Source organism: Labrus bergylta, chromosome 6, assembly GCF_963930695.1.
Source record: "Labrus bergylta chromosome 6, fLabBer1.1, whole genome shotgun sequence".
NCBI lineage: Eukaryota > Metazoa > Chordata > Actinopteri > Labriformes > Labridae > Labrus > Labrus bergylta.
Window position 1 is genome coordinate 10,683,192 of NC_089200.1, and position 27,990 is coordinate 10,711,181.

Here is a 27,990-nt window from a genome sequence, read left to right on the forward strand (position 1 = left end):
CAGGGAGAGAGAGCGGGGAATGACATGCGGAAGGGGGCCACAGGTGGAAGCAAACCCGGGCCTACCGCTCGAGACGAGAGTCTCAACACATGGGACGCGCGCCCTAACCATTGCGCCACCTGCGCGCCCGAGCTTTAAATACATTTGATTAAAAATAATTATCATGGACCTGAAAATCAGTATTCTTAGGGACATTGTTACTCTTGACTGGAATACAAGTCTCTACATCATCTGCAGCTAGACAGCAGCAACTTTTCTTTCTTTTAATCCAGCTGCTGACATCGTTTTTCCCTCCTCCTGCAGAGCCACCTCCAGCCATCACAGTGGAGGGGAATGTAACTGCGTCTCCAGGCTCCCGTGCCGTCCTCACCTGCCGCGTAGTCAGCACCGTCAGCTTTAACCTCACCTGGCTGAGAGGAGGTCACGATGTCCGTCTGGATCCACGGGTGAACGTGTTGACGAACCTCTCCCTTCAAGTGTCCTCGGTGAGCCCAGATCACGCGGGTTGGTACGAGTGCATCGCTATAAACGAAGGAGGGGTGATGGCAGAGCGGATCTACCTGACAGTGCAAGGTGATGAGTGTGTTTTTATATACGCTTAAGCAAAAAATCTGAAGCAACTTGGTTGAATTTTTATTTTGTTAATGGTGTGTGTTGATAAAACTTCATAGAACAGTTACATTATGGAGCACAAGACTATTGGCAAACACAACCTCCTTAACAAATACATGCTCTTCTTCCAAGTGCCCTCACCCTCACCCTCCTCCCCTCCTTAGCCCCCTATAATTCTCCCTATTGCTTTCTAGGATGTGTGAAAATGATTTATGCCTGACTCTCAGGCTGAACTACACAGAGTTTTCCATCCCTGGACAGCTCTCATAGTCTTGTTCCTAGCACTTCATTGACACTGAATCAGGAACACTTTGTTGTAAAGATGGAGTATCACTGGCTATCTGTATAAAACCACTGAACTTTGGACTGCACCAGGCCGGGAAATGGCGATGTAATACAGCTGCTAAAACCTGGTTTTAGTGAAGATTTCAGCAAAGTTAGAACTGGGATGAATGAAGTGAGAGCAGCAAGGACATTTCTGACATAATTCAATCGGTCCAAATGAATATCCAGTATTTACTTTGTAATCCAACAAACCGTCCCTGAAGAAGTTAATTCAAAGGCCATATGCTACGTACTTTCCTCTAAATTCTAAAGACTAAATTCCTCGATTCCTCGGTTTTTTCTTTTTTTAAAGCAAAAAAGAAAAACAAATCGTTCCACCTCACATTAAGCTGACTGTTTAACTTGACCTAAATTTGAATCACTGCAAAGCTTGCTGTGAATTTAACTTGGAGTGGTGTCTGCAAGGTAAACCCCAGTGACAGCTTGAAAAGCTGCAGACAGGTTTGGAGGGCAGCTCTGTCATTTGGCTCGTCTCACTGAGTGATTAGTTACACAGTTGTTCCTTCAACTTTTTCCTTTTCTCACTGGGTATTTTTCTCTTTTTGCATTTCCTTCACCTGCGTGTCCTTTTTCACATCATCTTTTCACATGTTTCTTTTTATCTTCTTCTTTCCTTGAACAAATGTCTCACTGCTTTTCTTTTTTTGTGTTTCATAACTCCTAAATCTCTGTGTAAAAAAACAGCTGTCAGCAAGCCCTCAGGGGTTTCCTAAACACCCCCGTGGTCATCCTAGTTATTAGTCTCACTTTGAAGTGGGTCAACAACATTAGAAAACAGATATTTCCTGACCATTTCTCGATATAAAATCAACTATAATCACATTTTAAAAGTCAATATACTGCCCAGTACATGCACATGTTTTTACAACTTGGCTTTTGTGAATCTCCTGTGAGGAGATTTGAGTGTTATAAGGCAGACTGAAATTAATAGTGAGGCCTTTTTACGACCTTCAAAAGCTAACATTGTCATTTGCATAAAGTATTATTATTTCTTCTTTTTTTATGAACAACTTTTTATTGAGTTGACAGCGTGTTTACATACATAAACATTCTGAAGAGCGTTGATCATAATCATAGTATCAACTATCAACCGAGTCAAAATAAATACACAACTTAACTTTTTGCATGTGTGTGAGTTGTTTGCAGATAGATAACTTTATCTGTGTTGACAATTCATATACGTCATATTTATCTTTGTTTGTGTATACAAACAAAACAAACGAACATACAGTATACACAACTAAATGCCAAGCCCTCGTTTACCTCCATGGTAACAGACGATACCCCCACTCCACCCCCAAGTAACCTTCCCTTCTGCTGGCTAGAGATTCTACAACTGAGAGACATTCAGACCAAGAACTTAATGTCTTTCCTTTTGACCAATGAGAGAGTTCTAAGGACAATATTTCTAAATGCATGATACATACCCCACTCTCTCTCTTCCTGGTTACTAACTCTATCAATTGTCTTTTCGAATAAAGGCTAAAAAAAGGAAGATCAGAAAATACTTTCTTACAGATAAACAGAAAAAAGATCAGTAAGAGAGGTGCTACTGTCAAATGGAAGTTCCTCACAGAAGCTTTAAGAGAGTCAAACCAATGAGGTATCAGCACAGAAGCCCTTGTGGTTATGAATATGTAACAGAAATTAAATCTAATTTTTTACTTTATAATTATTGTGAGAACAGAATACAAAAATACAATGAAAAATTCAAATCCTGAGTTTGTTTGTTTGTTTGTTTGTTTGAGAGTCAGACGGTCGAGAACAGAGGCATTACCGGCAATGATTCTGCAGTCCTTTTGTTGTTACACAACCAACCCTACAGTTTTAGTGCAGAATGCATTGCATGTGTAAAAATACTAAATGCACACGTAAAATGAGCAGTCATTATGTGGATGTAATCTGATTTAGAGATGAATGTAGAGAGACTCTGGACAAAAGAGACACAGAATAAGAAGTTGAATTAAGAAGCAGGATGCATAATGATTGGGAGTGAATGCCGAGCAGGTGATGAAGGGATGACTAAAGACAAACTTTTTCCTGACACGTGTCGGCTACTGTTGAGTCCAGGGAGCGGAATGTGTCTACTCTCTATAGAACTCTTTGTTACTTAAATCAGGAGTGTCCCTGCCCCCCTCAGAGTTGGGTAACCTTGCAACCTGGAAGAAGCACGATTAGAGAGAACCTGGCTTGGCTATAAACACAGTATGGGGCCCTACATGACCTATCTGGGTCATACATTCAGCACAGTGTGGCCTTAGGCGCCACTAAGGTGAGGATCAAGGTGGAAAGTCGGTGGAATTTCAATTTGTTCAAGTCAAGGTTGTAATACATCAAAAGTATTGCCTGTAAATCATAAGTGTCCGCTAAATGAGCTGTATTTCCTTCAAAACGTGGCATCACTGATGATTGAAGTGGAAGAATGAGTGATAAGTCAATACATTCCTTCACACCTACTGTACTGGCGTGTGAACCTTTGAACTTGTGACTTCAGGCTTCCATCAAACATCCAAAAGACACTGTCTGTTTTGGATGTTTAAGGTCGCAAGGAATGACAACTTTAATTTCTATGGCTTCAAATTACAACAAAAGTTTAGTATGACTCTTTACATATAGATCAGGTTTAGACCATACCTGTTGCTGCTGACTTAAAAAATAATAATCTGTTTATAAAGTATGTGAATATTACTTTGACACTACTATTATTGATATAATCAGGGATTTCATCAGTATGGGGCTGTCAGCTACTCAAAAACTGTCTTGAGCTTTCTGAGTTGCGCTTGCTTTCTCCATTCAGAGAGGAAGATTTGTTTTAAGCGGTTAAAGTCATTTAAAATGTTTCAAGTCTGGCATCAAAATAACTCCTGACAAAGTTCCTCTTCCCCTCCTAGCTCTCCCCCCCATCAGACCCAACAACAGCAAACTACACGGGGCAAGCCTCAATATCTTTAGTGCTACATGATTCCTGAATTAGAGCTTGATGATGAGCAGATAGCTAGAGCAAATGATGCACCTTTTTTAATCTATCAGTGGCTTTAATCCATTCTTAGTGAATCAGGCTCTGAGACTGTATATTAATCCACTAATGAGATAGCACTTGGTACAAGGAGAAATCATTCTTTTTACAGAGAGAAACCTTGAGCAAAACCAGACTGATTGGTGAGCAGCCATCTGCTTCAACTTGATGGGCTCAGAAAGTGGGATAGAGGGGCAGATCGAGTGAGATGAATAGAGACAAACAAACAACATACTGACAGTGAGACATAACTGACAGCTGTAAAAAAAAAACTACAGATGATAAAAACTATAAGTCATGCCTACAATAATGGCAAAATCAGTGTATTATTCTCTGTAGTTTTTACACTAATAATTTGAGTATGACTGATAAAAAAAAAGTTGTTGCAGTGGGTGTCAAGCTAGTCAACTGCAGCAAGCTGTAACTTCCTTTCTTGTCATACAAATATATACACCTCTAAATGAATCCCTCTATGTCATCTAAAAAAGACAGAAAAAGTGTTCCATCTCTTTATTCAGAAGTTCCCACACTCGGTTTTCTGCACATTGGCAAGGTCTAAGACACTGGAGATAGTTCAAGCAGTGGAAAGAGAAAAGAGAAAACACGTGCTTGAAGGATTCAGTTACACATCATGAATCCATTGAATAAAAAAAAGTTTTCATAACTTCTCTGCGTCTGGGTTCAATAACCCCCACTGTTTTACCAATAAAGAGGAAATGATGGTGAATGAAATGCTGTGAAACAGAATTAGTTTTAGTAACTCCTCTGACTCCTCCAGTCTCCTGTTGGAACAATTTTATACAGATTTTTTTTGCTTTGATTTTAACTTTCACAAACTTGACTCAAGCTTGACTCAAAATGTGCTGACTGAATACATTTAACCTTTATGCTATCATTCTAATATGGGAACCAAGTGCCTCTATTTTAATATTAACTGATTTTTTCATCGCTTCTCTTTTCCTCTAGAGGTGCCCAAGGTTTCAGTAGAGCCACGAAACCAAACCTTTACAACAGGAGATGAAGTGAGGATCAGATGCTCGGCCAGTGGCTATCCTCCACCACGTCTGGTTTGGACTCACAATGACATCTTCATCATGGCATCCAAAAGGTCAATTAATCTCCTTATACGTAAACAGTTTGGGGGACTCTTCTTAACTTTAACATTTAACATTTTTTTCTAAAATACGGTTTCCAATGCTGGAAATAAAGTTACATATGTTTAACTTGATTTGTATTTTTTGACTAACTATAACAGTAACAGCACTCCATAAAAAAAATACTGAATTGTATATTTTCTGTGCTTAGACACAGAATGACTCCTGATGGCACACTGGTTATAAGAAACATGGAGAAAAAGGATGGAGGAGTGTATGGCTGCATTGCCAGTAACCAGGCTGGGACAGACACCATGACTTCAATCCTCAGTTACACTGGTGAGTGCTCGATACACATGCAGCCATCCTTTGGCTTCATGGTTATCATTTAGCGAAGTGCAGGCCACAAGCAAATCTTGGCAAACATTTGGGGTAGCTTGGTTATACCCATGACAGGTCACCTGTCATCACCAGGAACACACAGAAACAGAAACTTTTCAGATGTACATTTACACATATGAGTTACAGTTAGAGTTGCAGATTACTTAACCTACTCCTTAAACTGTGGGAAGAAAACTGGAACATCTGCAAAAAGGCCAGCAGCTGGAGCAAACCATAGACTATATTGATGTTGCCACTGTGATGTCATCCATTTGTTTTATTGCACACCTTTAAGGCCTCAAGTTCATAATTTGCTGTAACAGATATAATGCTACTTCTGACTGAAAATGGCGGCAGGTTTGACCTTACACACTTTTTATTCAAAGCCAGATACGACCACATTTTGAAGCCAAGGTTAATATGTTTTGATTTGTACCTTTGTTGGATGGTAGTGACTGGTAAATCCCAGTAAGCAATACCCTTAAGCATATCCTCTTCTATTGACATTTCTGCTCCCAATGGGACTGTTAATCCTCTTTTATTGAAACAGACTTCAAAATGATTATTGAAAATAAAATCTCACAGGAAATTTTAACAGAGGTCACAAATAGACTCAAAGGAAAGTTCACTTTACAAACTGGTTTAATAAGATAGGACTTCTTTTCGTAACCAGTGGAGTCGCCACTGGGTGGCAATTTAAACAAATGCAGTTTTGAGGTACCTTCCCCATTAGCTTCACCTAAAAAAACAGAGAACTAACCCTCTTATTATATGGAAAGAGTTATGCATAAACCTGTTAAATTAGCGGCTTGGGTTATCTGACTGACAAATAGGCACATTATAGCTTTTTGCCATTACGCTTAAGGCCCGCCTCCGCTCCACATCTTTACCTGTTGAAATCGAAATTGATCAAACGTTAGGTTGAGGTAGCATTCCTAACGTGGGGAAAGCCATTTTTGGGCTTCAATAAGCTTTTTCAAAAACAATGGGTGATGTCACTGAGACTACATCCATCTAAATGAAAAAGTATGTACTGCACTTCAGTTTGCTGTCTATACAATACTGATGTTCCGTCTGTTGTTCAACAATATTCCTTTTTCTAGAATCCCCTGTGGTGACAGTTGCTTTGAGCGATATTCTCATTAGTGTTGGTGAAACCACAGTGATGGCCTGTTCTGCGTCTGGAATCCCACAACCGGAGATCTGGTGGTACAAAGGTAACAACTAAGACGCAACACAAAGTACAACCAAAAAAACATGTTTTCATATTCTTGATGAAAACAGTTTTTTCTCGTCAAAGGATTGACCAAAATACATTTCTAAACCAAGTTGACAACACTCAACAGCTGCATTATTTGTCATTTTTTAGGGGGCGTTCGACTGCATTCATCATCCCTCTTGGATGTTGATATGTTAGGAGGTACACTGATAATCAAGGAGACTCAGGATGCTGACGCTGGAGATTACACCTGTGTAGCTGTCAATGCTGCTGGCACCTCGTCAGGAAAGATCGCTTTGGCTGTAGGAGGTGAGAGTAAAAGGGTACATTTGACTTTGAAAAGAGGCATCCCAGTACAGTATAATGAACTCAGAATAAAAAAAGAATTGCGTAGCCTTACCATAGCTGTGAATGTTCTGCAACAGTATTGAATTAAGGGTTTTTTAAAAGTGAATTGATGCTTGTTTGTTCTTGTGTTGTAAGACTGCAACAGATAGTTTTTATCATGAAATGCATCAAAGACACTTATGTCAACAGGTTGTCTTACATCTTGGTTACTTTATCACATCTTAAACTAAACTCTCAGAAATTATATAGAAAGACCTGTCCAGAAAGAAAAAACAAACAAACAAACAGAAGCTTATGTTAATCGGATTTTAAGAACTCTGTTGCAACTTTTAGCAAATTCAACATTGTTGTAAAACCTACTTCATACTGGTTAATGACACAAATACTTCTTTGGTGCGATTAATTAAATCTGCCTTTGCCAAAAAAAGGGCGGAACGTGTCTCAAACTACTTGGGTGTGTGAATACATGTCTGTTTAACTGAGCACAAACTATACACACAACATCAGCAACAGCACAGCATGCACAAACAACACTGACCTCACCAAATGTTACATACCCAGAGAGAGCTATAAAACTGATTACTGCTGTGTTCTCATATTTCACTTGTTGTGGCATTATAAACTTTTAACACTGAATTTACACATAATGAAACCCTTCACTGTTCAGTATTTTATAAATGTATTAAAAACTTAACTATTACAATTAAAAATAACTAACTGAAATTAACTGAATTTAAATAGATGTACTTTTTTAATTGTTAAGTCCCCTTGGAGGGAAATATACTTTCCCCCAGTTTTAAACCAGCATTCCTGTCTCATAAAATGTAAATTTATTATATGAAATATGACAATTTAGAAATATAGTATTCAAAATTTGAATGCTTTGTCATGTGATTATTTAACTTCTGATAACAAACACTTTAGGGCTTCAAGCACATACACTTCATAAGTTAATTACCGATGGGTGCTTGACAGTTTAATTGTCTGTAAATAGAACACAGATGAAGGGTTATCCCGAAAACTCTTTGACCCTCACCATCCTCAACTCAAATTGTTCTAGCACCACCCACGTTCATCCGAGAGCCATCAGATGTGGCCCTGGACATTGGCTCCAATGTGACTCTTCCCTGCTCCACTGAGGGTCACCCAGAACCACAGGTCAGCTGGAGGAGAGAGGATGGAATTCCCATTTTCAGCACGCCACGCATGCGTGGCACAGTCACACAGAACAGCAGAGGTCTACATATCACCAGTAAGTTTATTAGTTGTGTAAGTGCATACATATTACAGGTATATACTGTTTGTTAGGTCTAAATATATTATTTTTTTTATCTCAGACCTGTGGGTTGATGATGAGGCGGTGTACGTCTGTGAAGCTCACAACCAATTAGGCAGGATCCAGGCCAGGGCCAGAATCACAGTGACTGGACTGGGTGAGTGCATCATTTGAAAAATCATGTCTGTCTCTCTATTTCTCTCTTTCTCATTCAGGATTTGTAAAATATTATTCTTCAATCCTCAATTATATCAACATATTAATAATTTCAGAAAAGCGGTCTTGCAGTCACAATGGTTTGAAGGCAGTAATGTCAGGGTTAACTGCTGACATAGCCATGTCTGTCTTGAAATGCTTTTCACTCCAAAGATGTAGCCATGAGGAGATCAAAATTCCTGAACACACTCACACAAGCTGAATTTTCCTTTTGCTGAACAAGCAATTTTTCAGAGTATGTCTACTCAGAGATTTCCTTTAAATGTCCAGTACATTTTCTAAAACAACACATACAGTCCATTTGAGTACCTACATCTGTCTGTTTGACTTTGTGAATGTGTCTGTGTGTGTGTGTGTGTGTGTGTGTGTGTGTGTGTGTGTGTGTGTGTGTGTGTGTGTGTGTGTGTGTGTGTGTGTGAGTGTTTCCCTCTCAGTCTTTCCACAGAAGTGCAAGTTCATTAGCACATTTCAGCAAGTATGTTTGAACACATGTGCCTTGTTAGCCACTGTTTCTGTTTCACGGTGTTCTCTACAGTGGAAACACACACTGAGCTCTCATATGTGGGCCAAAGGTTAGAAACAACAGACCCACCCAGACGACATGTATTACTGCCCCACTGCCCCGTTTCCCTACCGATGATGGTCTGTTCTCACAAGTCACACGCAACCACAGAAGCACAGAAGCACATGTAAAGTTACTTCTTTGGAAAAATCGTGCAAGTCAAGAGCAACAAAATTGGACTTAATCTTAATCTTAGACACTTTCTTTTCACCCTTTCTCTGTTGTTTATCTATATATCTTTGTAAATAGAACTGTTGCTCTGTGCCTGCAGTCTCGCCTGTCATTGCCATGAGTCCGGCTGTGCTCAGTGTGATCGAGGACCAGCAGATGACTTTGCCTTGTGTGCTATTGGCTGGGAATCCGCTACCTGAGAGGCAATGGCTGCACAACTATGGCTTGGTGAGCAAACACAGAGGACATTTACAGTTTGATAGTTTCCATGTCTTTACAATCAGTCTGAGTTAAATAACCAGGATTTTCAATTTTACACACAAATCTTTCAGGTGACCTCGGACCAATATGTGACAGTGAGGAGGGATGGCAGTCTGCATATTGAGAGAGTCCGGCTAGAAGACGCAGGGGATTACACCTGTTTGGCTGAAAGCGTTGTTGGGGCAACCAACCATACCACTACTGTCAACGTATATGGTACATTACAAAAAAAACAACTCTTAACAGATCAGAATATAAAAGAAAACTATTTATAGTAACTTGTGGGGTTTGATAGATGTAATGTAGCAAGAAGGCCATCTAAAACTGGACTCAGAAGTCAGCAATCCATTAATAAAAGGGAGAAGTATAAGATCCAAAATTCAATTTTCTTGAAATTTCAACACATAACCTTTAGTCCCTTTGTCCAGTATTTATTAGAATTATTAAAAAAATAGAGTTGTTTAATTCAAGAAAATAATGTGGCACAAGTTTATATTAATATATTTGCCAAAGAACTTGAACTCCTATGTTACTCAGGGCATTCTTTTATATAAAAAATAACATAAATTACAAGTCACATATTGTAAGTTAAGAAACATTCACAGTCCTCTGAGATGCAAACAAACTAAATAATCATCTGTTATCAATCAGTTGTTTAAAGTTGGTGAACTGATATAAACAGGAATAACTTAACTGTTGAACAAAACATTTGGAAAAATATAAATGCCCCGAAGAGTAGGAAAAGCAAAGGGGGAATTAATCATTTGAATAACAATTTAATTCCTTCTAGTGAAGCCAGGTAATGATCCCTAACAGTTAATGAAGCTGAGCAGTCATTATCTTTATTGATGACCTGTGGTTTTTCTACTGTGTGACGACGTTTTTCTACTGGGAACACCCATTTGTTCTTGCGCCTCTTAAATGTCTCCTTTACACTACAGATCTTAACTCCAAGAATAGGATTATCTTCAAAACCAGAAGCAGCTGAGGGTAATGGCAGAGTTTGGAGCACAGTGAGAGAGAAATGTGTTCTCCATTTACACAAAGGCAGTCTTTGCCAGTTTTGACCAACTCCAATAGGAATCATCCACAGGATGTTCTTTTCAGATGTAAAAGACACAAAGCATTTGCATTTACACATGTACATGTGTTCAAGTTCTCATTACCACAAGTAAGAAGACATGCCTTCCATAATTCAGACATAAAGTGAAGCACTAATGTAGAGTGCAGAGAAAAGACAACCTTGCTAAATGTATTGATTACACAATGTGTTATTTTATTGTTTACTTAAATCAAAATCTTCATTTACAAGAAGATGATCCAAGCCTCCAAGGGTTAATATTTTCTGCAGATTTCCGGGAGTCATTACAAACAATACAAACAATACAGATGTTGAGAGCAGAAAAGGACAAGAATATGAAACAAAATCTCTACTGAATGCATTCAATTCTCCAAGTGCCACATGCAACATGAAAGTGGCATGATACAGTAACAACCAAACCAAAAGTGTTCTGTGGATGGATTCAAGTATGTACACAAAAGAAACACTTATGACTGACTGTATCTTATCTCTTTCTTATTTGTCCAGTGATTCCTACCATTCAGCATGGTCCTCAGGTGTTCAGCACGATCGAGGGTACACCGATCACTCTGCCGTGCCGTGCCAGTGGAGTACCCGCCCCTGAAATCACCTGGGCCAAGGTGTGTACACTCCATAAGTTTAAAGCGAGTTCAGGTAGTTGGTATTACGGCCAACATTGCTCATGTTGCATATTATTCTGGCCATACCTCACTAGAGACTCCAGAACATGCTGTACTTAAAAAAGCTCTCCTGCCAAAGTAAGTAAATCCATGCCATCCCAAAGTCATAACTTCTGTGTGATGGTTTAAATATTCAACAGGCATTTTATTGTGTCTTGACTCACAAATATACTTTAGTTATTTTTTATTTACAGTCAGAGTTGTGTCATAGCTTGAGCACAAAACAGTCATATTGGTTGGTCTGTTAACACAATAGCACGTAAGAAGAAATTCCTGTATTAGGATACATGTGTCTGCCTCGTGCTGCACCATAAAATCGCCCTTACCTGTGTCCATTGGCCTGCACTGAGTGCCGAATCTTAAAATGTGTGCTAGTGTGTTTTATAAACCTGTGTGTATGTGAACGGTCCCTCCTTTTTCCATCTTTTACTGTAGTTTCTCTGAGTTGTAAAAATCATGCTGTTAAAGTGAACAGGGCTTCGGGGACATGTGAAACCAAAGCGTGCTAAGTTTTATAACAGCTGTTGAGATTTGATTCCTTCTGATTCCTCTGCTGTTCTGTAGAACATCAGTCAAGTCAAGATAAGTTAAGTATGCCAGATCCAAGAGGACAGTCCAGAGATGACACAATCCTGATGCTATGACATCACTTATTTGAGTCACGGCTAGTTGGATTGTATAACTACTTTAGACTTCTTCTTCAGCAGCAGGACACATAAAAGCAAATCATAAATTCACAAACATTAAGTGGGTCAAACCACAAATCCCACCTCTTACCGTGAGTACCATGTCAAGATGTCAAGTGTTAATAAGGTGGAGTTAATGAACTTGACTCTGGCCTCTGCCCTTTCCCTGCTGTGATTTGTTTTGTAGGGAGGAGAACTTCTGTACTTGGGTGGTCCATCTTTCTCCCTGGATTCTGATGGCAGCCTCTTCATCGCCTCCCCCTCTGGAAATGAGACTGGAGAGTTCATCTGCACAGCTACCAATGCTGCCGGCTACGCCTCCAAGAAGGTCCAAGTCACTGTCTATGGTAAACCTCACATTTGGTTAAAGGCTTGATGAGGTCTGTACAAAGATGAGGGAGATGCTTTATTTTGAATATGATGAACTATTGCTGAATCAAGTCTGGGACTCTGTTGTTATTGCTTTGATCCCTGAAAAGAAGTCTAACAGCATCTTCCAGCTGACAGACTATCTAATAAGTTATGAGGCTGCAGGGAATTTGTAAGAAAATGATTTCACTGCAAAACAGAAGCTGATATCCACATTTTTGGCAAAGTCTTTCAAATTAAATTGGTTTACTTTGTTCAAGTGCTGATCAAGTGTCTTCAATTACATTATTATCTGCTTTTCAAAATGACATCAGCAATCACTAACTGTAATGCTCGTTATCCCTCAGTGTGAAAGTGGCCAAAGCTGGAATACCTCAGCTTGTCATTATCTGAATTTTCCTTGCAGTCTTTTGTGTTTATTGATGAAGGAGATGAAGATGGTTTCCAGAAAAGGGTCAGACAGAGATCTTCTATATTGTTTGGTGAAAAACAGAACAAAGTGCAGCTTCCTGACTGACAGCAATAAATAGGCAAAAGTTTATCCCTAGCACAATTATCCATCACGTTGACCAAAAATGACTTTTGATTGATTATCCCTAACTAAAACAACATAAAGACTGACTGAAAAGTTTGTCGCTCCAAGAGAATAAGTAGGATAAAGGCCTTTGGGACATTTTTGACATGTGAAAATGAGAAGCAATGGCAAATAAGTAAAAACACGCATGCAGTTGGTGCAGTTCTATCAAAATGAACTAAAACATTCCATTTTATATATCTGAACTCTTTACATTTTCATGCTTCAATTAAACATTGACTGAAAATGGCAAGTATATGTCTCATAACGCTGTACATTGAATCTCTGTCTCTTTGTCTATCTGCCCATGTATGTATGAACAGTCCGACCCAGGTCAAATGCTGTCGACGTTGGAGGCTCAGCTGACCCGATGAAAATGTCAGTGATTGAGGGTGAGGACGCCATCTTGCCCTGTGAGGTCAGCAGTGTCCCACCTCCCACTATCAGCTGGGCCAAGGAGAGGCAGCTCATCTCCCCTTTCTCTCCCAGGTAGACCACATCCAGTACTCATGCTGGTAGAATAACGGCCCTTTTAACACAGCTGGAGGACCATTTTTCATTACAGGCACATGTATTTTCCGAGACACAGACAACTAATTTGCTGCCTTAAAATGCACCCCAATTAATAATATTTTCCCTCAACCATGGATAATGTGGTCACATCGTATTACCCTGGATGAAACCTCAAAGTAGAAAAGAGATAGGTGGTTTTTCAAATGCCTCAATGACTAAGGCAACCTCCTTCTCTCTACATTGCTGTGCAGTCTATGCACTGCTCATAGCCTCAAGGTATAGTTTGTGGTTTTATAGGATAACCGAGTAATCACTCTCTCCTCTGTGATCTGTTTTAGCTACTGTGCGTCTGCCACAGGAGCTGTAATTATGGTTGATGGAGGATTAGTAAGAATTACCAGACTATCATTTAACAGAAATGACTTAAGACTTTGAGTGGAAAAAAAGTCAGCGTGTGTGTATTCTTTTTTTTTAATTTTGAAGCTATGCAGAAGTTATTGTGAATCTCACTTCTCACACTTTATTTCTGTTTATGTTTTTCTCTCAGGCACACTCAGCTTCCCTCGGGCTCCATGAAGATCTCAGAGACCAGAGTGTCAGACGGTGGACTTTATGTGTGTGTTGCCTCCAATATTGCTGGAAACCTAACACAATACGTTGAGCTGAGTGTGTTGGGTGAGTGAGAATATCATAACTATGTACAAAGATTCTGTAATGATCATGAATTTCTGCTGATTAAGCGAGTTTTGTCTGTCATAAATGTTGGAATTTGTCTTTAGATATGGTTAAAAGGTAAAATGATGACGTGTGCAGTGATTTTGATCAGAGTTGAAGTTTAGACATACTTTAATTTTGGATTAGATTCTATATTCACTGAATGGTAGCAGCAAATAAGCTTCCAGGCCAACATGCTGCGTCATAAAATATATACAAGTACACATAATGCTCTGAAGCCTGTTGTCTCTGACCCCTCTGTCATATCTGCTGCAGTGCCCCCCAGTATCCAGGCTGGCCCAAGAGTAATGAAGATACAAGTGGGTCACCCTGTGGAGCTGCCCTGTGTGGTGAAAGGGGTCCCAGAGCCTACACTCACCTGGACCAAGGATGGCAAGACGTACCCAGTTTCCCCTGACGGCAGTCTGGCATTGAAGAACGTGGGCTTAGTGGATGAAGGAACTTACACCTGCACAGCCACTAACATTGCAGGCAGAGACGAGGCTCGAGTTCGGGTTCTAGTGCAAGGTTGGTTTCAGTCTATGTCTTTATCACACAGGCTTGCACTGAGTTTACACATACGTGTTTTTCTTTCACAGTCTACATTTCAGTTTGATTTCAATAAAACCAAAGGAAAGAAAAAAGTGGCAATTTGTTTCTTTTTATAAGACTGATTGGATTTTTAAAAAATGATTTTAACTTAGACTGTTACAAAGGCTTTTTGTGTGTTAAAATATGTATTTTTTTTATTGATCTTGACTTTGTGCATTCTCAGTGCCCCCTGTGGTGGAGGTATTGGAACCCCCCTTCAATAGGCCCCTGCAGGAGAGAGTTGCAAACCAGCGTATTGCATTCCCCTGCCCTGCCAAAGGTAAATGGAAAATGTTCCACCCCCCCCTTTATATTATGAATAAGTAGTTGACCACTTTTTCCTTATGTAGGAAAAACAACTTTCTTGACTCCTACCAAAAGTGATTTTCAGTGAGACAAAGATAGTAAAAGAATTGAAATCATTCTGGCAGTATTGACAGTCATTTGGTAAGTATATACATTTTTGTCCCTGTGTTCTTTTCTCTTCCAGGTCTTCCTAAGCCAGTGATTCGTTGGATGCGTAATGGCCAGGAGTTGACGGGTAATGAGCCTGGTGTGTCCATCCTTGAGGATGGCACGCTGTTGATTCTTGCCTCTCTGTCTCCGCTGGACAATGGTGAATATGTGTGTGCTGCTGCCAATGATGCTGGATCCACTGAGAGGAAGTACCAGCTCAAAGTCAATGGTGATTGACTGATTTTCTTTTGTTCTGACACGGGACTTTGTAATTAGTTTATCAGCCCGAAGTTATTTGCTGACATATCACTGAACTACCACTAAAACAACATTTAAATAATCACCTTTGATCACCTCCACAGTGCCCCCAAATTTCCGTGAAAGCGAAACGCCAGGAAATGTGTCGTTGGTCCTAAGCCATTCCACCAGCTTGGTGTGTGATGTCACAGGAAGTCCAACCCCTGTAATCACCTGGTACAAAGATGGAACACCTGTAGGTTGAAATCCCTCTGATATACCCTAACTACATATTTTATCCAAAGAAGTGCACATCGTTCTTTCATGTTTCTAAACCTTAGAAGATTAAGTTTTAATCTTGAGCGTATGTTTTAAAAAATGTGTAAAAAAAAAAAAAGGCTTCCACTGTTGCTAGGCAGCTGATAGCCTTGACATAAGTTGTTTCCATGCAATATAAGCCCTTATGTCTATACCATGCTCTCTTACTAAACTTATATTTGAATGGTTACTAAGCGAACCAAATGAATGTATACCCATAGTAAAGGCACCTTCAAAGAGATGTAGTAACATGCTCAGGTATAATTTGCCCAAACTACACTTGAGCTGTTGTCTACTATGTAATTTACAAGGATTGGATCACAAAACTTTCCATGCATAATAATAGTTATAATGACCTTTGCTTTCATTTATTAATGAAATCCTTGAAAAAACAGAGTAACTGTACCTCTGATCACAGGGTACGTAGCCTAAGAGAACAACCCTTAAAGCACAGCATGTATTCAGATGTGTCTTTGTGTAACCAGAACCAGCCGGGCGAGCCACAGTGGCAGCATGCTCAAAGCTGTAATGACAGAATAATTATGATTACTTGATGTGAGAACACTGAGTTTTCACTCACTTTGCTGTAACATCCCTGTTACCTGGCTGATTTTTTTTTTCCCTTGGCAGTCTGACTAACTTTTCCCGCAGAGCACAGATGGGAAAGTCAGAGCGCTTACTTTAACCTGCGAAATATTTGCAATCTCAACAAAGATGCTTTGTTGGTTCTCAGCTCCACGCAACTATTTCCATGTGTTGTGCACTTTCCAGAATTACATTTCTCCTTGAATGGTTGTTTACCTCTCAATCCGTGTTTGCTTTTAATTCTGCTTCAGCTCTAGCTGTTTTATTTGAAATCTCTATACCTATATGTGTCGCATTAAACTTAATAGTTGCTTTGTTGGTATAAAATAATTCATATCTGATTGCCTTTCTATGCTGATCAACAGGTGGTTGCTAATAACAACATCCAGATTCTCGAAATGGGAAAAACCCTGAAACTGTTAAAGGCTGCCATGACGGACGCAGGCAGCTACAGCTGTAAAGCCATCAACATCGCTGGCAGCACAGAAAAAGACTTCTTAGTGGATGTTCTGGGTGAGTAAGGGAAGTGGGTGGTTTCCTGCTGAAAATTGAATTACAGCTGTGTAAAGACTTGTGGACTTTTAACCCTTACAAACCATAAAAGAAGCCTTAAATTGGACTAATACTCTCTAGCTTTCTTATTTGACCATTCTGATGAGCAGTCAGCTTATAAACATTGATACTCTCTTTCTTTGCTCAAGTTCCACCAATCATTGAAGGGTCAAGCTCTTCTCAAGATATTTCTGCCATCGTCAAACAGGAGATCAGTCTGGAGTGCAAGGTGCACGGAGTTCCCTTTCCTACGATCCAGTGGTACAAAGACAGAAAGTAAGTGACTCCAAGGATAATCAATGAATACATGTTTAATTGTAAAGCAGCATTCATAAAATATGTTATATCAAGATACTTTACTAAAAGAGTAGGGCTACACTGTTCTCTTTGTTATAATATTTACAGAGACAAAACATAAATCCACCATGAGCAAAAGGCTTGGCAACAGTTAGCAAGTTTGAGTGTTTGAATGTTGCAAAGCCATCTGCCACGACTGTGTTAGACTTCAAAATTGGAAAGAGAATGAGAGAGTCAGCTAGAGGCAAATGAACAGAGCAACAATAGCAACAGATGATTCAGATTTTTTGGCTACAATGGCAATAATAATGGTAAAAGTACGAGTAGCAGGAATAGCAAATAAGTGAATACAGCTGAAGTCAACAGTTCTAATATTAGCATTAAAAACTTGTGACTAATAATAAAATAATATAGGGACGACCGATAATGTTAATTATAGCAGTTGCAGTCAAGCAGTGCGAGGATTCAATGTGGCTCAGTTGGTACAGTCGTCGTCTCTCAACCGGAAGGTCGAGGGTTCGATCCTGCAGTAACATGTCCGATGTGTCCTTGGGCAAGACACTTTACTCCAAGTTGCTCCTGCTGCTTCGTCAGCGGTGTATGAATGGGATTGGTTACTTCTGAAGGTCTCACTACACAGCAACCACTGCCATCAGTGTGTGAATGTGTAGGTGTGACGTGTGGTATAAAAGTGCTTTGACTAGTCAGCAGTCTAGAAAAGCGCTATACAAGCTCAAGTCCATTTACCACTCACATTAACGTTAGAGTATTTAGTGTTTTAAACAAACTGATTAAACTGAGTTACATTTTTGTTTTTAGGCTGGTGTTTCTTGGTGATCCCAACCTAGAGGTCACAAACAGGGGGCAGGTTTTGAGGATAAAAAGTGCACGTCTTGGAGACAAAGCCCGCTACCAGTGCAGTGTTATGAACACAGCCGGCAAACAGACCAAGGACTTCAACCTCAGTGTCTACGGTGAGTGTGGATTTTTACACATCCTACAGAGAAGACTACCTCTCTTATACATACATGGATATGTTTCCACGCCCAAGTTGACCACATTTAGCTCCATTCATTTTAGATTGTATCATTTGTTTGTCATTTGCAGTGCCCCCCTCCATCAAAGGTGGTAACATAACGTCAGATGTCACCGCCCTGCTGGATAATGTAGTTTCACTGGAGTGTGAGGCTCGTGGAGTGCCAAGTCCCAGCATCACCTGGTACCGAAATGGTGAGGCCATCCTGTCCAACCGGCAGGCTCAGTACGTCGAGAGGGGTCGCTACCTGAAGATCCCACGGGTGCAGGCGTCTGATGCCGGCCTGTTCACCTGCAAGGTGATGAGTGTGGCCGGCAGAGCTGAGAAGAGCTTTGAACTGGATGTCTACTGTAAGAACTGAACACCTGATAATCCACAGACATTTTTATTGCTCATTATTTCGCATGCCAGCAAAACATGCTTACAGAGACTTGTGATTTTTCATATAGATAGTATATGATAGTATAGTATGTATATAACACGATTTTCTTAATCAATCAGCGTTTCAAATTGTAGGAAGTGAAGAAATCTCTGACCTTGATCCCCCATTGTCTCTACATTTGCAATCTTTCACATATGTGCTGAGCTCTGAAGCTTTTTATTGAATTAATCTGAGCTTCAAGGCATTTGGCTACACTCACTAACACAAGACATTTGTGGCAGTCAACAATAATATCCAACAGCTGTGGAGAGTCAGTAAACAACTGAATTACAAAACAACCCTTGGTCCCTGAAGAGCACACAATAGATTCAATTGGCTTTAAGCATAAAGCAATTATAGAAGTCATTGGCTGATAAAACCCTTGAATGTCAAATGTTACGAGAGATGAGCTAAGTGCCTGAAGCTCTAACTTTTCTTTTGTTTTCTTCCTTCCCTGCCCCCCTCAGTGCCACCCACCATTGCAGGGGGGGATGACGGGCTGACAGAGAGGAAAGTAGTCCTCAGTAAGTCTCTGATCCTGGAGTGTGATGCAGGCGGGCACCCTCCCCCCTCCCTCACCTGGCTGAAGGATGGAGTTCCTGTGCGTCATGGTGAAAGTGTCCGTGTTCTCGAACAGGGGAGTAAAATAGAAATCATGTCAGCCACGGTGTCTGACTCAGGACGGTACATCTGTGTGGCAACGAGCATCGCTGGAGAGAAGGAGGTCAAATACGACGTCAGAGTTTTAGGTAAAGTAAAACTCAAAATGTTACCCTTCAGACTGGTTTAACCTTTTCTGGCAGACCCAAATGAACAAAAAGTGATGGGAATACACATCCCAAAATGCCCTGCCTTCTTAAAAAGAAAATATAAATTATAGAAAAAATTAAGCTCGTGTGTTATATGTCTGTGTGCATGCATTTGGGCAATATAATCATTCTTAAGTCCAGCCAGACGTCTTGTACTTTCCGCAGTGGTTTATTTGTTTGACCTGAATAGTAGTTAATTTAAGTTATCGTGGTAGTTTGACACAAACGTTTTTCACAATGAAAACAAAGATATATTTATCTCCCTATAATGTACATGATGACAATCTAAGCATGAAGTTTATCTCTCAGCATGGGCCAAATTTACAAAGAAATTTTAATTTGAAAATAATAATTAAAACTGAGGTCAATTATTTGAATGAGCCCAAACCAGGTATATCATGTCAGAGAGAAATCACTATGTAGAAGGTCACTATGTAGAAGGTCGGTATCTTAAGAGGCCACCGAACTGCAAGTGTTTTATATGTGGCAAGAGGCATAACATTTAATGAGAACTCATTCTGATCCCAGCAACTTAAGCCATGTCATGAATCAGTGACTGACCTGGAGGAGGAGGACTCTTTTGTGTTGTCAGAAAACGTTATTAGCGAATGTGTTTCTACTCTTCCACAATGTTAATTTGTAAATGCGAGGGGAAATAATGGTGCATTCTTATGGTTGTTTTCAAGACACCTCTACCTGGAAATGCCCCCCCTAGTATATCTTTGTCCAAACCTAATCACTTTTCTGTTTAGTCATCAACAATGAGTGACAGCTTGAAAAGCTCTGTGTCGTTGTCGGCAGGATTCGAACCTGCGCGGGGAGACCCCAATGGATTTCTAGTCCATCGCCTTAACCACTCGGCCACGACAACACATGTGTAACCTGACCTGACTCCAATCTTTCTGCTGAGTCTGTCGCTATCTCCGCCATGTGTGCATTCCACATGGGAAGCAGACATCTGCTGTCTCACTGTGGCTTTGCATGTCTGACAAAATAGTCACAGAACTCCTCACAAATACATGAAAATTGAGCTTAAAACACTTCAGAGCAGAAGAGACCCCAGGCAGGAAATTTAACCTCACTGCCCTCATGATATTTCACTTATCTTTTTAACTATCAGCAGCAGAAATAGATACAAATGTGAAAATAATACAATTTAAGGGGATGGATATTAAAATTTCCAACATGTCCAGCATACAATAAAGTGAAATGATACTTTAAAAGTTAATGGAGATTTGTATTTTTTTATTGTAGTTCCTCCTTTCATTGATGGATCTGATGACGTGACAGACAGCACAGTGATAATCAACAGCCCTTTGGAGCTGGAGTGTCACGCCACTGGAACACCTGCACCGGCCATCACGTAAGAGCTCTCTCTCTCATGGATACAGATAAAACAGACTTAAACACACAAGCATACACACACCCTCACTCACAGTTAAATCACTTATTTCCCAGGTGGTATAAAGATGGAAAACTGGTCAGACAGGGTGAGGGGCTGCGGGTGGGAGCAAGCGGTCGACGGCTGATCGTTTCCCGGGCTCAGGTCTCTGACACGGCTCGGTTTCAGTGTGTTGCCACTAATGAAGCCGGCGACCATGAGAGGGACTTCAACGTGGTCGTCCATGGTAAAAAAAAAAAAAAAAGTTTTATTATTATGGTTTTTTGCTTTTTGTACACTCCAAATTCAGATAGATGTAATCTATGCTTTCTATGCATGCTACAGGGACTCCCCCACTTTGGGTAAATACTTCTCTACATATTTGTTGTGCCTCTCTTTTTCCAAATGTTCTGTTGCAATGTCTTGTAGGAATAACTCTGTCCTCTTCATCACTCCAGTGCCTCCATCCATTCGTACCGCCGGGCCTGCTGAGCGTTCAGTGGTTCTAAACAAGCAAATCAGTCTGGAGTGCATCTCCAGTGGCATTCCTCCTCCCAGTATTACATGGCTTAAAGATGGTCGACCCGTGGACACAACACGGGGGCACGTTAAGGTTGGTTGCCTGATTGACTGAGTATTTATTTACTTATGGACCTCTTGAGCCTTACCATAACTCTGATGATCATCTTAATGCCTGCAATGTCACAGCCCGCTCAACTCCTCTTAAATCTGCTGTTTAATTCCATTTCGTTGACCTGTCTGGTATCTGTGTCTATTTCTGGAGATTTGTTATCTCATCTTACTACAGCTGAAAAAGCACTGAGCCGTTGTCGGCAGGATTCGAACCTGCGCGGGGAGACCCCAATGGATTTCTAGTCCATCGCCTTAACCACTCGGCCACGACAACTCTTATTGCACTGTCCAACACACAATTTCTTTGACTGCTGTGTGTAGCTCTGTGATGTTGCCGTTACAGCACAATGTCTCTCTCAAACTAAAAGATTTATTCTGAAATGTAAAAAGCTAATCATTTCAACATGAAAAGTAGAAACCAGTCTGACTTTCCTGCGTCCTTTCTGTGTTTGTACTTGTGTCTCTCACAGCTTGAGTCAGCAGGCAGAATGCTAAAGGTCAAAGAGGCAAGACTTGAGGATTCTGGGAAATACACCTGTTTGGCCACAAATGCAGCCGGGGAAACTGAGCAGCACATACGGCTCAGTGTCCATGGTAACTCTCTCCTGTTTCTGCACCTTGTCTCAGTCGCTTCCAGCTCTCTGTCATATGTATGATTCTCTTCACTTTGGTGTCAAGGGATTGGGGGGAGACAGCAGATTGTCATGGAAAATAGTAACTCTTGTGTGTGACACTCTATATGTCCATCAGAGCCTCCCAGTATCCCCAACTCTGGAGTGATCATCAACCAGACCATCCTGTCAGGCTTCCCCACTGAGCTGGAGTGCAAGGCCACAGGCAGCCCATTACCTGGTAAGACGGCTCACAAACTTCCTTCTCCATTCTGCTGTGCTCACTCACAGGCTCCAGGGCGTAGTTTACTCACCGCTGCTGCTGAGTTGGAGTTGGCTGCACCCCTTCTATTCTTTATCTTTAGCCATTAATGGAAAAGCGGAAAATTGATCTCAGATGACTCTCTACAGGCAGCGACGATCTCTCCATGCTGCTTCTTTTCCAAGTTCAACACAGATAAGCAGACACATTCCAGTGTGATTCAACACTCTTGACTTAGGATGTTGTTTTTATTTTACAGCAGGTGTTTCACTACAACAATTTGCGATATAATGAGCACTAAATTGGAAATAGTTTTTGTTTTTTAGTACGTTTTTAGACTTGAGGGACATCTACAAGTTGTACTACGTTTCTGAGGGTTACAAAAACATTTTAAAGCACCTTTTAGTTTCTTTGCACCTAGAATCTGAAACAAATATACACAGGATCTGAGATTAGATGCATCTCTAAAGTCTAAGTGTTGATTGGATAACCTTTGTCACTTTTTTGATGGTAGGTTTTTTTGCTTTATGTAAATCACTTGAAATGACCTTCCTCAGCTATCACTTGGTACAAAGATGGCCGACCTCTCACAAGTGCAGCTGGAGTGACGATGCTGAAGCGTGGCCAGGTGCTGGAGATTGAACGGGCTCAGCTGTCTGATGCTGGCACATACAGATGTGTTGCAGTCAACCTGGCTGGAGTTGCTGAGATATCCCACAACCTGCAGGTGTACGGTGGGTGACTTTATACATCACTTACATTAAACAGAGATTTGCTGATTAACAAAATCATTTTAGTAGACATAACAACATTTATCTTTAAATGAAAATGCCTTTATTGAATTATATTAAAGATTGGGCATTAATGCAATTGAGTTAATCGTTTGCTTTTCTTGTTCTTGCAGTGCCTCCTGTGATCTCCAGCCGTGGTGGTACGGTAACAGTTGTGGTGAATGAAGCCGCCAAGCTGGAGTGTGAGGCGACTGGTGTTCCTCTGCCCAGCCTCACATGGCTGAAAGATGGCAGCCCTGTTACAAGTTTATCACATGGCATTCAGGTGTTTACACATTATTCAAACCATGATCCTAATGTCTCTACAGATGGTGATAATTTGAACAGAATTCAATTATAACTGTATGACAAGAGTTTTGTCAAACATGTGTAAGAGAGGCATGCATGCTGTTTATTCTTTAGCTTTTTTTAATGGCTATGTTTGTGTGTATTTTCTAGTCCCTTTACTGTTTCTGTGTCTCTCTCAGGTGTTGTCTGGTGGCAGAGTGCTGTCTCTGAATAGTGCACTAGTTAGTGATACAGGCAGGTACACGTGTGTGGCTGTCAACGCCGGGGGAGAACAACAGAGAGAGTACGACCTGAAAGTTTATGGTGAGCAAATAACCCTTTTTCAGCTGCGGAGTCACATAGCCGTAGTACATAAATCTAAATGCAACTATTCTGTACATATTATGCACCCTATTTCCTACAGCTACATTCTTTAGTTTTAGAAAGTAGTATTTTTAGTCTAACTCTTAATAGAGCTCTCATACTAGTTGTCTTGAATTACATTGCTGTTATGATAACATCTTCACTATTAGGGAAAAGTTTAGAACCTAAAGTAGCAAATACTTATATTTAAAAATGTAGCTGTCTAAGACAAGAACTTTTTATTATCATGCTTCAGTATTATAAGGTATAATGAAATATGAATGTAAATATTCACAACCTGAAACAGCAGCTTTTTTTGCACCAGCAATGAATTAGCTGACTGAAAATGTTCATTTTTAATTATTTTGATTGGCTTTTAAATGGTTATTCAGTTCTTCAAGAAAAGCATGAACTCTCTGGTTCCTGACTGTCAAATGAACAAAAAAAAAATCTGCTGTTATTTGTACACCTTATCATAAAATAATTTGGAAACTTTGTATTTATGGGTATTCTGTATATTTTGGCAACAGATTGAGCGTTACATCAGCTGGGAGAAAATGCTGCTTTACCCTTATAATAAAACCAGGTGTGAGATAAAAATGAACTGTTGGTGTTGCGATAGTCAAGTATTCATTTTTGCATTACAGAAGTTATAAAACGTTAGATTTATTTGTTAAGCTTTCCACAGGCGCTGTTGAAAAATGGGTTCAATTCTTGTATGTAGGACAAATTCTTCCTGGCCATGACTCTAATGTCTTTTCCTTGTTGCACTACTTGTTTTACTGGATACGGCTTTGGCCAACTGTACTCTGTCTTACAAAAGAGCATGCAAGAAGCATAGGTTGTTATACTGTAACAATATTTGACAAAGGCCTCAAAGCAAAAAAATATGTATGTAGAGTGAGTTTGATATGAGTGAGTTTAACATTTTAATAAACCTTGTCAGTTTCCTACACAGAGTTGAACCTGATGGCAGATCAGTTGTTATACAAGTCCAATCAAAACTAATGTCCCTGAGGAAACAGGAGACAAGTAGTTTACATACAGGGGATTGTAGAGCCTTGTGTCTGTTCCTGCATGTCTGTGTTAGCACATGCATGAAGAATACAAACAGCCACATGAGATTCATTTCCTCAGAAAGATCAAAAAGAGCTTGTCCGTGGAAATAGAGGAGAATTTGTTGTGGTAATTACTACCACTCTCCGGCAGCTTCCTGTGTCTGGCCAAATACTGAACTGAGGGCCTGTCTCTGTCCTTCTCCAATGACTTCAGCTTTGTCTGCCCACTGAAGGGGGACGTAGGGGTCAGCAGTCATTATCTAGTCCAGGCCAGATTCACTCCAAAATCATGGCTCATTAAATACTGATGAACAGATTCTCAGATTTACATAATAGCTACTTAAAAAAGATGTTCAATTTAAAAGTCTGCTTCTGCTGTTTGAATCCAGACATTGTCAAACTAAGGGGTGGAGACCTCCAGACATTTCCACTGTTTGCCTCCCCTCTGTTCACGCCAAGTGCAAATCATATCCAGCACTCATTCAAGCTTTTGGAAATACAGTTGATCTCTGTCAGCAACACCCATCTACTGTTGAGATGATACTTAAATGTGCCTGAGTCATTACTCTTCTCTGCAGATAAGGTTCTATGAAGCTGTTGGAGATGAAGGTACTCTGATTGTTATTACAACAAACAAATTAGCTGGTTTTCCTTAGATAGAACAAGTATTTTAAAGCCCCAGATGTCCAATTTAATACACTGTATAAATCAGGAGTGTGTAAGAAATACTGCAGAGTGAACAGCATTTTAAAATAGCTTAGCAGGCAAATGTTAAGGTTCGTTAATTTGGAAGATCATGTACCTTATGTGTCTCGTTTTGTGTACGTATTTTATTTCATATGTAAGAAACAACTTCATGTCTGACTTCATGGCTTCATGTCCGTCACAGTACCGCCCAACATCAAGGGTGAGGAGGTGAACGCCACGGTGATGCTTGGTCTTCCAGTGGAGCTGCTCTGCCAGAGCGATGCAATCCCTCCACCTACTCTGTCCTGGCGCAAAGATGGCCGACCCCTCTTCAGGAAACCTGGCCTGACTGTCGCAGCTGATGGGAGTGTGCTCAAGGTAAAGCCAGAGCTATGAGGTGTCTTTTTTTGTTTGAATTGCCCCCCAGGGACAAATAAAGTTCTTCGAATTTAATTGCATTTTTTAGTCTTTCAAATGTCTGTGATTCTCTCTGATGGAAAAACTTGGCTTGATCATTCAACTCTTCAAAATACTATTTTTTATTGTATTTATATTTTAAAGTGTCCGTAACACATCTCAAAATGTGTCATTGAATCTAGGTGGAGAGTGCCCAGGTGCAGGATTCAGGCAGGTATTCCTGTCAAGCCACAAATGTTGCCGGCAAAACAGAGAAGAACTATAACCTCAATGTCTGGGGTAAGTTTATCTTAAAGTTTGGCTCTACTTATTTGCTATTCAATTCATAAGAATACTTTTGGGTTAAGTTAGTTGTATGCAGGTTGCTGACAGAGCTTAACCCATTTTCATAGTCGTAATTCTTACTTCTGTTCACCCTGACTTGAAGCCAGTGTTTTGACTTAGCAGTACTGGTTGGTTATAATTATTATGTTTTACTTCCAATTTCCAGTATTTAGTTTGCTGTCGTACATTAAAGTGAATTGCTTTATGTTTTAAATGTTGTTGGAATTCTATTTAGATCCTTTTTAAAAATATTTTATTTTTGTCTCACATGGAGATGTTGCATCAGTATATTAGCTGTTTAAGATCATGTTACAGTTAGTTTCCCATGAATGAAACACACCAGCATGTAGCTTAAATGAGATGTGAGCGCCTCCCTTTGGTGTCCTGTCATTATTACAGTTTCTCCCAGTATCCGCGGCTCAGAGGAAGTGTCTCCTCTGACTGTGATTGAAGGAAGTTTAATCACTCTGGTGTGTGAGTCCAGTGGCATACCGCCCCCCAGCCTGACCTGGAGAAAGGATGGTATGTGTAAATGTGTTTGTACAAGAAACACAGACATCAAGTGATGACAAATTGAAAAAGAAACATGTTATTTAGAAATTGTATGACATGATGAATCCGGCTGAACATGTCTGAACACCATATTTAACTGTGTTTTTATCTGTCCCAGGTTCTGAGCTCAGGTCAGATCAGCGGGTCAGGGTTTTATCAGGAGGTCGCCAGCTGCAGATCTCCAGCGCTGAGAGGATAGATACAGGCTCCTACACATGCACAGCCTCCAGCACAGCTGGCACTACTTCCAAGGAGTACAACTTACAGGTTTATGGTAAGTGTGTGTCAAAATACCTGTGACAAGAAGTGAAAAAAAAGAAAAAAGAAAATTGAGTTTCACTCTGAAAGGAATCAAAGAAGTTACAGGGTGTCAGAATCTGCTGCAATTAGAAAAGTGTTATATGTTTGTAATAACAGATGGAGGTGGTAAAAGTGTCCTGAATCTTTGTAGTATATTGGACCAGTGCTTAAATGGAGAACCCCAAAAGGATGACTACTTTTACCAAAAACTCAGAACATATTCACAATCATTTTGTTTGAATTAACTAACAATGACTAACATGTCAATGACATGGGCCATTTGGTAGCCAAGTGGTTACGTCGCGGGCCCCAAGTACAGACGCTATATTACTGTTCCAAGAAACTGTTGGTTTAAATCTGGCCCACTCTCTCCTCTCAACATTTCCTGTCTCTCCTCAGCTGTCCTATCTGATAAAGGCAAAAATTGCCCCAAATCTCAATTTAAAAAAAACTCTATTAAGATAACTGGAACCACTTGCATTGTTAATTTACTTTACAAAAAGTCTATATTTTTGCACTCGGATGTACTGGATATTTTCAGAGCTATAAGTACTTAGCATCTCTTGAGGGAGCTTGTACACCATCTCACATGCTTTTCTCACTTCAGTCCGCCCTTCCATCAGAAACAGCGAGGGCAACTCAGATGACATTGCTGTGACAAAAGGAGGTGACGTGACCTTACAGTGTGCTGCGGAGGGAGTGCCTCGACCAGCGATCACATGGCTGAAAGATGGCCGACCTATCACAGGGCAGCATGGTGCCAAGGTCCTCAATGAGGGGAGGCTGCTGCAGCTTAAAGACGCTAAAGTGTCTGACACGGGACGCTATACATGTATCGCTGTTAATGTTGCCGGACAGGCTGACAGCAAGCACGACATCAGTGTACATGGTATGCATGACCATCTGTTTTTTCTGTTCTTGTCA

The 27,990-nt window shown here is 40.3% G+C and overlaps 1 protein-coding gene and 2 non-coding genes across 3 annotated transcripts in view; 1 reads left to right on the plus strand and 2 right to left on the minus strand.

Moving 5' to 3' along the window:
- hmcn1 (hemicentin 1) overlaps window positions 1-27,990 on the plus strand; it is an 82,599-nt gene that overhangs the window by 30,324 nt on the left and 24,285 nt on the right. Inside the window, exons 11-45 of the mRNA XM_065955706.1 lie at window positions 304-573; window positions 4,940-5,081; window positions 5,279-5,406; window positions 6,552-6,665; window positions 6,818-6,976; window positions 8,076-8,267; window positions 8,353-8,448; window positions 9,341-9,468; window positions 9,573-9,717; window positions 11,090-11,202; window positions 12,136-12,295; window positions 13,215-13,380; window positions 13,952-14,079; window positions 14,395-14,646; window positions 14,894-14,989; window positions 15,200-15,394; window positions 15,528-15,658; window positions 16,671-16,818; window positions 17,007-17,133; window positions 17,974-18,128; window positions 18,262-18,540; window positions 19,079-19,360; window positions 20,675-20,783; window positions 20,879-21,048; window positions 21,260-21,414; window positions 21,905-22,028; window positions 22,185-22,286; window positions 22,865-23,041; window positions 23,212-23,363; window positions 23,566-23,689; window positions 25,676-25,851; window positions 26,073-26,169; window positions 26,614-26,736; window positions 26,885-27,040; window positions 27,674-27,955. Of these exons, the coding sequence (XP_065811778.1) occupies window positions 304-573; window positions 4,940-5,081; window positions 5,279-5,406; window positions 6,552-6,665; window positions 6,818-6,976; window positions 8,076-8,267; window positions 8,353-8,448; window positions 9,341-9,468; window positions 9,573-9,717; window positions 11,090-11,202; window positions 12,136-12,295; window positions 13,215-13,380; window positions 13,952-14,079; window positions 14,395-14,646; window positions 14,894-14,989; window positions 15,200-15,394; window positions 15,528-15,658; window positions 16,671-16,818; window positions 17,007-17,133; window positions 17,974-18,128; window positions 18,262-18,540; window positions 19,079-19,360; window positions 20,675-20,783; window positions 20,879-21,048; window positions 21,260-21,414; window positions 21,905-22,028; window positions 22,185-22,286; window positions 22,865-23,041; window positions 23,212-23,363; window positions 23,566-23,689; window positions 25,676-25,851; window positions 26,073-26,169; window positions 26,614-26,736; window positions 26,885-27,040; window positions 27,674-27,955 (5,553 nt within the window). The remainder of the gene's footprint in view (window positions 1-303; window positions 574-4,939; window positions 5,082-5,278; window positions 5,407-6,551; window positions 6,666-6,817; window positions 6,977-8,075; window positions 8,268-8,352; window positions 8,449-9,340; window positions 9,469-9,572; window positions 9,718-11,089; window positions 11,203-12,135; window positions 12,296-13,214; window positions 13,381-13,951; window positions 14,080-14,394; window positions 14,647-14,893; window positions 14,990-15,199; window positions 15,395-15,527; window positions 15,659-16,670; window positions 16,819-17,006; window positions 17,134-17,973; window positions 18,129-18,261; window positions 18,541-19,078; window positions 19,361-20,674; window positions 20,784-20,878; window positions 21,049-21,259; window positions 21,415-21,904; window positions 22,029-22,184; window positions 22,287-22,864; window positions 23,042-23,211; window positions 23,364-23,565; window positions 23,690-25,675; window positions 25,852-26,072; window positions 26,170-26,613; window positions 26,737-26,884; window positions 27,041-27,673; window positions 27,956-27,990) is intronic.
- trnas-aga (transfer RNA serine (anticodon AGA)) lies at window positions 20,210-20,291 on the minus strand. Its single transcript has one exon. It is a non-coding gene; the product is annotated as a tRNA-Ser (tRNA).
- On the minus strand, window positions 21,627-21,708 carry trnas-aga (transfer RNA serine (anticodon AGA)). The gene has a single exon. It is a non-coding gene; the product is annotated as a tRNA-Ser (tRNA).